This window comes from Acartia tonsa, chromosome 5, assembly GCF_053477335.1.
Source record: "Acartia tonsa isolate MP-2025a chromosome 5, ASM5347733v1, whole genome shotgun sequence".
Taxonomy (NCBI): Eukaryota; Metazoa; Arthropoda; class Copepoda; order Calanoida; family Acartiidae; genus Acartia; species Acartia tonsa.
The window spans coordinates 20,976,515-20,988,437 of NC_137264.1; the positions used below are offsets into that span (position 1 = coordinate 20,976,515).

Genomic DNA, 11,923 nt, shown 5'->3' on the forward strand with positions numbered 1-11,923 from the left:
AAAGATCATTTGTACAATTAGACTGTCAGAACTAAACCATAGAAGACAAGAATACAATGTGGATTTTAGTTCTAAAACTAAAGATCAGATGTCGCTTACGTCGCACCAAGAAGATTGTTTTCAATCTTTCAGTAATCTACAATTAAACTCTGCAGAAGGGTAAGTTTTAGTTATTAAGGGGGGGGGGGGTAATCAGTTATGTATTCAGTTCATAGCTGATGCTAAATGGTAGTTTGGCAGCTGGCTGGTACATAAAAATAATGTTTTAATCATGACTAGTATTGGTTGGTTTTAAGGCTGGAAAAAGTCAAGGATTTGCACATAAATCTGCATCTAAGATATCGCAAAAATTGTCGCAAAAATTTACGCTCCATTTTTTATTTTAGTTTTAAAAAGAAAAAAAAGGTTCAAGATTTATCTTACAGTCGATTTATTTTAGGAGGGAAGAGGTACCCTTTCCCAAAATAGTTGTAACTTTTTGGTCAATAAGAACCTTTACTTCATTGAGAATCACACAAAGACAGTTAGAGAGACATCCTGTTACTTTTATGCAAGGATTGATAAAAATATTTTCTTAGAATCCCACACATGGACCTGTTGAATGTGAAGCTTGTATGTTCTACACTTACACCTCATACTTCTGTCTTAGAGTGGGGCTGTGGATACTCTACCACATTTTTCAGCAGGTATTCTTACCAGGCCATGGCTACATACCTTGAAATATACTGATACCAAAAGTTATTCAAGGTACTTTTTTTCTAAAGTTGGTTCTGACTAGAATTGTTCAACTAGAAATTGTAATCTACAAAAGGGGTAATTTTGATCATCATATTGGAGGTTTGTGCATTAATTTATCAGATAAATTTTGAAGAATAAGAAGGGAAAGTCGGGCAGAAAGATAGTCGTATGTACAGTAAAAGTCATTGAATTTCAAAATCAAATAATTTAGTCAGTTTTGATATAGAGCACCGCTACTTAACAATTTACTTTTTAGATATGTAAAGAAGTGGGTATGTATTGAACATGTCCCAGAATGGGGACAAATAATCACAGAAAAATTGAAAAATTCAACATTCAGGTAATTTTTTTCTAATAAATAATAATCCACACAAGAATACACAGTATTAAAAGGAAAGGTTACTTTACGGGTGCAATCCTTTGAGGGTGGAATTTTGATGGAGCCATTTATGGTATATTTTTTATTTGGATAGCACTTCTAGAGTCTGTCCATACGTCTGACTTGTTGAATTATCAATTATTAGTAATCTAAACTTTTACATTGTCTGTTTACCGGTCATGAGAGTTTGTCTAGGCTGTGCAACGCAACTATTGGACAAAATTATCCTTATTGTTGAAGCTGTTTATAGTTCTTATAAATAATGACGTCATACAATACAAACGACAAATGATAGGCCAAAACACTGACTAATTTACAAATGGCAGGCCAGTATACATTTTAATTCACCAATGAAAAAAAACCATTTCCACTGTATTGAGCTACTTATATCCTTAAAATTCTTGAAATGTTATTGTCAATATAATTCAGGGATAAAGTAAGTGTTAATGTGATAGAATGTAATAATCCAAATTTTGACAATACCTTTCCTGCTATATTCTTCCATGATGGAGATTATCAAGAATTCAGGTAAAGAGATTTTAAAAAAGTGTATCTACTCTATATTCTTTTTTTTATCTTTTCCAGAGAGAGAGGGGACAATAGACTGTTTATTACACTAGTCCTTAAAGTTTTATAGTAGGGTTTTCTTATTCGTTTCATTAACAGCTTTAGGGACTTTGGTTGAATTTTTTATTGGTTGGTTAATTAGGTGTTTAAAGTTTCATCCATTAATTTAAATCTTAAAGAGTAATTTTGTGTATTAACATTATGGAATATGGATGATTATCAATTTATCGGCCATTGTCTTATCCCTTAAGATCCCTGATCTATTCTATGGTACAATGTTATAAACGAAGCATCTTTAGAATAAAGTCCTTAAATTTGTCCTGCATTTTTGCAGTTTTGAAAATAAAATACATAGAATTTGTATTGACTTATGCATTTCTATTCTTCTTATTAAGTTTTAACACTCTAAAAGTGTTAATGTTCGTTTGTCCTACCGTTTTAGAGCTTTGCTTTATGGATGTTCTCATATTTTTTTTTATTTAGGGATTATATAGAGTTTGGTAAAAGTCTGAATGAAAAATTTGATGTGATAATTGATGATGGAAGGGCGAGGGTACATGTTGCACTCTCTGTTTTAAGGTAAATCACCTTTAATGTATAAGGTTTTTACTTCGGAAGACTCCTAGAAAAGTATCGTACAATCAAAGGGTCCAATAATTCCCTTTTAACAAAACAAAAATATTCAAACTGCAGTTCATTTTTTAGCGTTTCTTGAAAAATGTTAAGGCTATGATAAAAAAAATTGCTATAGCCGTTTTGAAATCTTAAGGGACGCAAATAGAAATAAAGAAAGAAATACTACTTTTTATTTTTTGTGATTTAATATTTTCAAAACTTTCAGGAATAAACTGTTAAAGAAGAGTGGTGTAGTTATACTTCATGATTGGGAGAGAGAACACTATAAACCAGTATTAGATAATGGTAAAGTCATCATCTTGCTTCCTTAAATCTTTCTATAATAATAAAGTAAAAGGATCTGTGTCTGTGTACCGAAAGGATCTCACTTACCGCTGAACCAATAGGTTTCTCATTTACCATATATCTTGTCATAGGTCTTGGGGAGGTATAAAACCATTAAAGGGGAAGGCACCACACCCCCAAACCCACCAAAGATAAATCAACCCTTGAACAAAATAACTCCCCCCCCCCAAAAAAAATAAATTCTTTTTACTTAAAAAAAACTAAAATAAAAATTTGGTTTCAGAATTCAGACACCCCCCCTTCTCCTAGTATTACATGAATTAGTAAGGCTTTTGCTTGTCTGTTAAGATTTCGCTAACCAATGAATTAATTGAGTTTTCCATTTTAGAGAAGTTTAACGTAGGCCCTAAGATATCTTTTAGGCTAGTTCATTTTAAAAGTTTTGGGTGTTATATCTAAGACGCAATTTCTCATTTGAGTTTTATTTTCTTTAGACTTTTTTGATTTAAATTAGGATTAATTAAGCCTCAAAGGATTATAAGCAATCAAATCACACTGCTTTATATTATCTTTTAAAAAAGCACGTCAGCTAAGATGCCTCCATCTTACACAAACTCTTAAATTCTCATAATTATTTTTAAAAATAAAAGGCAAGGTTAAGCAATTCTTTATGACCAACCATATTCCAGACTCATAATTGCATTACTGCTGTTTTTAGGTCCTTTTTGTTTTAGGTTTTACCTTAGTAAAAGAGGATACCATCTCAGGGCGACACCTAGCGATTCTAAAACCAACTAAATATTGAAATGTTTTGTTAATGCGCCCTAAAACTTTTTTAAAAGCGAAGCTTTTCTATAATTAGGGTCGGTCCGTCCGTACGTCCGTCCGTCCGTACGTCCGTCCGTCCGTCACGGATAGCTTTTTTCGTTAATTTAGACATGTTAGAATTGTCCTATCGATTTCAAATTTTGCATGGTGATTCCTTTAGTAGTTAGGTACGATTTAGAAAGCGTAGCAACTCTATAATCATTACCAGAATGTCCGTACGTCCATTTTAAACATGTTGATTTTTTTACTTTATTAAATAGCTTTTTTCGTTAATTCAGGCATGTTAGAATTGTCCTATCGATTTCAAATTTTGCATGGTGATTCCTGTAATAGTTAGGTACGATTTAGAAAGCGTAGCAACTCTATAATCATTACCAGAATGTCCGTACGTTCATTTTAAACATGTTGATTTTTTTAACATTTTTAACAACAAATTTGTATGTGACCTAATTATCTGATTGGTCTGATTTTTGATATACTGATTCCTGGGACAAAAAAGTACAATATTTTAGGCGAAGCAACTCTATAATCAAGTCCTAAAAATGTAAGTATGTCCATAATCATTATCTTGTATCAAGCAGTTTTTCAACAAATTTACTTACAATTTTGCTTTGACTCTTATACATTCGCATTCTGATTATTCAGTTCTGACATTATACAAGTGTTAATGTCCGTTTGTCCTACCGTTTCAGAGCTTCGCTTTTATGGATGTTGTCATCCTTGTTTATTGTGTTTTGTTTCAATATTAAGAAGGCTTGTGATCATTTTAGATAATTATGAATTTTTAATTTATGTATAAATAAAAAAAATTAAGAACATTTATTATTAACTAGCGGATACGCCCCTAGAAGCCTCTAGGAGGGGGAAAAGTCGACCTTATCCCTTTTTAAATTTGAGTTTAAAAAGAGTTGTAAAAATTTTTTTTGGGGGAGGGGAGTGAAGACACCCTCCCCAAAAATAGTTAAAAACCTTTCCAGGACCTATAAGAAGCTTCACTGTAAAGGGGAACAATATCGGTTCAGCGGTTAGCGAGATCCTTCGGGACAGACAAAAAACGCCTTCTACTTTATATAATAGGATGGATTCTGATATAAGCATCTCTTTAATCTAGTCCTAAATACACTGCGAACCAAAAAATAGGCAAATCTGAATTTTTAGAATAGCAGCTTTATTATTCATTTAGGATGATTTTGCTGTAAATATAAAATATATATGCATCTTTTGGTTTCAAGTTTCAACAGTTAATGCTGTTTTTGAGGTCTTGTGCTTCATCTTTGCTGATTAATAAAAAAATAACAGTGAAAACTTGTAACCAAAAGATGCATCTACATTTCATATTTATTGTAAAATCATCCTAAAGCTGCTATTCTGAAAATTCAGATTTGCCTATTTTTTTTGGTTCGCAGTGTATGTCCTTGAAAAGAATCTTTTGTTTACGAAATTTGCATCAAGTTTATAGTAATATTACAAAGTGTCTCAAAAATCAGCCATGTGACGTTATGAAAATGAGGGAGATGAGAGGAGAAGTGGGAGAAGAAAAGCACTAAAAAAAGAGATGGGTAATCCCTAATTTTGATGGCTAATTTTTGAGACACTTTGTAAAGTTTATATTCAATTTGTTTCTACACTTAAATTAATATTCTGCTTATTAAGTTTTGACACTCAGCAGGTGTTCATGTTTTATTGTTCTACAGTTTGGTTTCAGAGCTTCGCTTTTATGGATATGGTCATCCTTGTTATAAAGTAAAAAAGTAATGAAAAAATGCCTCCTAATTGTAATATATAAATTTCTAACAATGCGCAAATGGTTTGTTATGTGTTTTATTGGATTTTAAAATACTTTTTATACTACTCCTTAAAGTCCTACTTACACGTTCTCTCATTTATTGACATTTATATTATATATTGATTAGGTTGTAGAAATTAGTAATATTCAATCTTTTCAAACAATGATTTATTATATTAAAAACTTTTTTATTAGGTATAATTAAGGATTTAAATCAATTTAACGTCCGTTGTCTTATCCTATTTTTAAAAAATCTGAAATGCCAAATTGTGTTTATGTGTTTTATTTTATCTAAAAAAGTCTTCCCAAAATATTCATACTTCAGTTGTTTATTTAGTATGTAGCGAAATTGACTTTTTCAATTAGTAGACCTTATCTCTTTTCATAATGGATATATGTGGATATATTGTAAAGGGATTCTTTTTTTTTTTTATATATTTAGCTTGCTCCGTTCGTTGGTCCGTTCGTTCATCTAGTAGAATGGGATATGAAATAAAGTGGGTAATTTATCGTTATTTTAGCCAGATGAGAGTTTCACTTTATCAGAGTACATGAAAATCTGGTGCACATTCAAGTAATAGTTCATATATAGATTCTGTTTTCTAGCTCATAAGGGCTGCTACTTTTAATTTGATCAAAAAATATTTTGGGGTATTTCTTTGACCAATATAAAAATTAAGGATGTAAATTTACTTTAATAATAATTTCTCGAATTTTTAAAATGTTTCATATTCTGAATGTAGATGGTTGTTTTTATGGACATAATTGTCTATGTTAGGATCCGTATTTAAGTGGTTTAATTTTATTATTGAGTACTTATATGCCTTTTTTTATTTCACTTAGGTTAATACTGCTAACTGTGGATATCAATATCCTTGATTTTTTACTAATAATGGTTGGTCTACTGATATTTAATATTTGTCTCTATCATGTCTACTTTATGTCTGTATTATGTCTCACTTTGTCAGTTCAAGTCACGACTTTTTTCTGCCCATATATATAAAATCTCATTTTTGAAATATCTTTTTCGCCACTGAAACTTTTTAAAGGTTTTTCTGTTCATCTTTAGTGCTTTCCTTAATAATTATTATTGATTTGAAATGTGTTTTTTTTGTGTGTGTGTGAAAAGGCGTGTTTTAGTAGATGATGATTGTCTTCTCCTTAATTTTATGTCATCTTACGTTTTAATATAATTATTATTTTAGTAGCGCAGTTAATTTACTAATAGATTTTGTCTTTAAGTACATCTGTCTAATCTAAAAATGGAAATAAAGTTCTCATTTAAGTATTGCATAGTGAGACAGTTTTCTTTATTAAAATGGGTTTAACTTATTAACCCTGTCATATTTATGTGCAGTTTTTTCGACAAATAAAATAATAATTGAGTCATTTAAATTATTTATTTTAAGTAAATAACAAGTCAGCCATAACCAAATTTATTTACTGCCATATAGTCGACATAAACCAATAAAATAGCTTGTCAACTGAATTCTCACTGCTGCGCTACTTGTACACAAAAATGCTCTTGTTAATTATTTTATAAGCAAATTCCTCATTTTCTTCCCAAAGATCACAAAATGGCCTAAAACAAACAGTTTATATTTAGACTAATTTTAAGTGCAATAGGTTTTTACAAAACAGCTGACAAATTTTTAGTTGTTTAAAATTTGAATTTTAATAGCAAATTCTTTTGGTCGGACAGTTGATCTGTTATTTAACATCACATTTCAGTTTTAAATCTGAACATGTACTTCTGTTATAGGAAATTTTAAGGTTTTGTCTGAAGAACAAGATCACTTAAACGGTTTGGGCTTTTCATTATTAACACTTCTGGTTACTATTATATAGAGTTATATGTTTTGTATAAATATACGAAGTGCATTCCTTTCTAGAGTCATAAAATGGCTAAATTGGGTAAATACTAAATAAACTATATACTTGTATGTGCGACGCAAAATTTTGGTACTACGATTTTGTTAAAATAACAAGTATAAAAACATTGTTTACCTACAATTGCAAATGAGAAATCTCAATGTTAATGAAAACGGGTGGGGGTTCTATTTATCTACCCTACTATAAAAGCTTGTCTCAAAATAATGTTAAATATTAAATGTAAAAAGACATATATTCTTCCAAACACGAGATATTAAGGTACAGACAGACATACAATCATAAACATTCTACCTATTTTGTACAAGAAGAGGATTCATCAGAAAATACTGTACCTTTGTCACCAATCTTGAATATCTTGCAATATGCCTTCTTACGGCCACAACTTACAGTTAACCAGCCGATAGTTTGATGCGCTGTCCTTACTTGTACTAAATATCATGCTAAATACCATAAAGATCTGGGCCAATTATTTGCATTTAAACAAGGATGATATATCCATTAACAAAATAGCTTTAACTGCAAAAAAAATGCTGCAGTGGTCTGCTTAACTTTACTTAACCTAGCCTAAATAAATACAAGCAAATATGTATTTTTAAAACTAAAAAATAAAGATCTTAATAAATTTTTGAAAATATTGAATTTAACAGAAATTTGAAAGTAACTATTCTTGAAATACTTTTATTAACAGACAGACTTAAAGAAAAGCTTCGCCACTTATAATTGTTTATTGTATAATGTAAACTATACCTTAAACCATTTAAGATTCCCACCATGAGTAATAAACAAAAGAGGGGTAACATGTTTTAAACTAATAAACAAACTTTAAATGTGTAGTTTATATGAGATTTTTTAAGGCTATAATAACAAGAATTTATAAATGTACTTTTGGTGTCGATTCTAATCTTTAAACATTCAGAATTCAACATAACGTCACATATTTAAATCTAATTAATATAAATCACCTTCATAAACAATCAATTCGTCTATTGGTTCCCTCAGATATGGTACATGGATCTTGAACAAAATATTCATCCCTTCCGTTTTTTTTTTGATTTGAGAATGTGGTGACGTGAGGGGGGGGGGTGTTTCAACCATCATAGAAATGAAAATATCTAGTTTTCTCATGCTAGAACATTGTCTTTTAAAGTTTTTTTCTTCACGTTAAAATATTTTTTTAAAATTCAAATATTTCTAAAATAACCTAAATTTCTTAATTATTTTCTTAAAATTTTGTTGTAACAAAATTGCCTCCATACAACATAAAATTTTTCCATGCCCAAATATCTCACTTTTCTTCAACCCCAATAAAAAATCAAAATTGCTTTATATATTTTAGCTAATTTTGACAAAACATTAGACTTGAGATTAGAGTGTCTAGGTTTGAAAAATAAAACATAAATAACGGTCAAAGATGTTATTTCTTCAAATACAAACAAGTAAATAAATTTTGATAATTGCCCAACTAATAAATTACTCACACATCTATGCAAAATGACACGACTTATTTTTAAAATAAATTGACAATAAGACAGTGGCATAGTATCTTTCTTTTTTATAACCCCTGCAAGACTAAATTGTACCCAATACAACCTAATATAACCTAACTTAAGATAAAACACTTACCAACGATTAGTTAACTCACCCCCCCCCCCCCCCTAATCTCAATATCTTAATTTTATTTTATATTACTTGGCCATGTTGCGTACTCTAATGAATATCTAATAAACCTAACATTTAAGAAAAAAGCGAAGGGAGAGGTGGGATAAATGGCAACACTATAAAGTCGGAAGATTTTTTCCCCACGTTTTGAACAATTTTTCATAAAACAAATATAGCAATATTCATTAAAGCGGAGCTCAATAACAAATATAAGTGCTTTTATAATTAGATATTAAAGAAAAAATATTATTTATAATAAAAATAAATCAATTGTTAATTTTGTAAAAAATATGCCTAATCTTCATAAGAATCTCAGGTGAAATTCATCATCAAATTAATATTTGGTGTCAGAACAGCTTAAAAATCAACATGTTCAATAAGGACGTACGAATTTTCTAAAACCTTTTTCTTTTTAATGATTTAGCTGTGCTTCTAAACTGTGAGGTTGTGCGGGGTGTAATAAAATTCGATAATTGGGTTCCTTTCTTGGGTTTTATATTTACAATATTGCGGCCTGGAATGGTGACTTGTACCCAGATATTTTAATAATTAGTGTTTGTGTTTGTAACGAATTCGAGGAAATCCTAGCAGGCACGCTTTGAAAATGTTTTATACCTTAGTGTACACTGTACATCATTCCTATTTAGCAAAAGATCTCTTAAACAATCCGTTAGGATGTGCTTTTCAAGGAGGTTTTTCATCTTAAACTGATCAAGAAATTCTTTTCTTTTTATAACTCTTTTAAGCAAAGTAACTATATAATTGACTGTGACTGTTTGTTAGTCCGTAAATATGATTTTCTCGCCTGCTTTCAGGACATAGGATTTTTTAGAGAAGATAAATTACCTATACAACTTTTTTATCGTCATTCTACATGCAATAGACGTGATTTTTTTATTAGCATTCGCTTATTTTTTCATGACACTGAACAACTGCACTTAAACTGACATATTGTTGTTTATTCATCCTTTTTTGTGTGTGCTGCGCTCTTATTGATACTGTCATCCTTGTTTGTGTCTAAATTTATGAAAATTGTTTATTGTACATCCATGTCCATGATTGTGGCTAAAATTGGGCGCTAAAGTACAACTTTTTTTCAAACCATCATACATAATAAAATATTAGGTTCACACTGTTTTGTAAAGTCTTAACATTTTTTCTATATGTAAAGCATGTTCTATAAAACTTATTTTAGTCACTCTGTCTGTGCTTTTAAACGCATCTATCCTTTGTTTTGAGATGCCGTTTTAGTCATCTATTAAGTCAACCACTTTAATAAAACACTTACCCAGATGAAACATATCATATAAAACACAAAGCTGAAGCTTGAAAACAATCTACTAAATTGAATTCGAAGGGCATATCTTTTCATGCAATATTCTAATTCATATTTTATTTATTCGAATTTTCAATGATTTATACATGTTGCTTATACATGTACATTACCCTGTCCCGTTTTAGAAAAATTTTGTTAAAATTTTTGCCCCCAGCCATAATATGGTTGATTCATGCAAAATAATGACCCATGCAAAATATTTTTTCTGTAATTCAAAAATTGCGATGGTACAAGCACTGCAAAATTTTTTAAATTTGCAAAAAGACCTGTTTTTAAAGCTCTTGTACCATCTCAATTTTAAAGATTTTTAAAAATTTCAATTCTAGTGTGTCAAAATAAACCTGAAATTTACCAAAAAAATGGGGGCAGTCTCAATTCTAACATATGAAGGACAAAGGTGTAGCAAGTAATCTTTCAAAGTAAAAATTGCCAGATTTCATACACAAATAATAGGGTTAGGCCGGATTGGATGGATACAGATATCCGTCTGATCTATAATTCTGGATATTAAGTATTTAGGTTTATATTGACACACTAGAATTGAAATTTCATAAAAATCTTTAAAATTGAGATGAAACAAAAGGTCTTTTTGCAGATTTTAAAAAGTTTGTACCATCTCAATTTTAAAGATTTTTACGAAATTTCAATTCTAGTGTGTCAATATAACCCTAAATACTTGATATCCAGAATTTTGAATCATCCGGATATCTGTATCTATCGATTCCAGCCCAACCCCATTATTTAGTATGAAATCTGGCAATTTTTACTTTGGAAAATTCTTGCTACACCTTCTTCCATTATATGTTAGAATTGAGACTTCCCCCATTTTTTTTGGTAAATTTCAGGTTTATATAGACACACTAGAATTGAAATTTTGTAAAAATCTTTAAAATTGAGATGGTACAAGAGCTTTAAAAACAGGTCTTTTTTGCAAATTTTAAAAACTTTGCAGTGCTTGTACCATCGCAATTTTTGCATTACAGAAAAAATATTTTGCATGGGTCAATATTTTGCATAAACTATATTATGGCTGGGGGCAAAAATTTTAACAAAATTTTTCAAATCCGGGACAGGCTAATGTACATATGTAATATTGCTTTATCTAAATATTTAAAAATATTTTTTTATAAATATGTAGAAAATATAAAGCAATTTTATTTGATTTAGCAGTTATAATGGAAACCTTAATGCCTTAAAAGATGTTTAATTTCTTATATTTTAAATTTTCCTTTAGGTTTGTTTTAAAAATAATGTATTTCTTTTAAAACTTGACCATTTTTTTGTTAGTTGTTGGGTAGGGTCTTATCCAGTTACACATTGATTGTTTATTTTATACTTTACAAATTAAACTTTAGATAACCTTTTTATTTATAATAATACAGCAAATGATTTAAGATAGCAAAGTCTGATTAGGTTTTCATTAATTCAGTCATAACTTTCAGATTATAACGATTTAGGATAAAATTAAATTAGATTGACATGTTTAGTAAAAACAGTAAAGTAAATTTCTTTAAAATGATAAACATTCAAGAAAAGCAAAGCAGCTACAATTGTTTATTTAAGGAGAAGATGAGATTTTAAGAGGGTTGACCTATCCTCCCCAAACTTGGCCTGTAAAAATACAGACAGACAAACGTACGAATATTATGTAAATCAAAACTTAACATTGTTTATTTGAATTTGATGACTTTTTTTTGTTGCATTGCTTTTTTGATAAACCTTTATCTGTAAAGTATAAACACTATTTAACCTATGACTTTACCCCATTGGGATATAGAAATAGGATAATGGTAAAAAAATAAACTTCCCTTTTATA

The 11,923-nt window shown here is 29.7% G+C and overlaps 1 protein-coding gene across 1 annotated transcript; it reads left to right on the forward strand.

The window, feature by feature from the left end:
• LOC145320274 (uncharacterized) lies at positions 1–4,175 on the forward strand. Its single transcript, XM_080162697.1, has 7 exons — positions 1–159; positions 579–686; positions 995–1,078; positions 1,547–1,645; positions 2,168–2,263; positions 2,526–2,605; positions 3,340–4,175. Exons 1-7 carry the CDS (start codon positions 89–91, stop codon positions 3,408–3,410), a joined length of 609 nt encoding a protein of 202 aa, XP_080018823.1. The 5' UTR covers positions 1–88; the 3' UTR covers positions 3,411–4,175.
• The last annotated feature ends 7,748 nt before the right edge of the window (positions 4,176–11,923 follow it).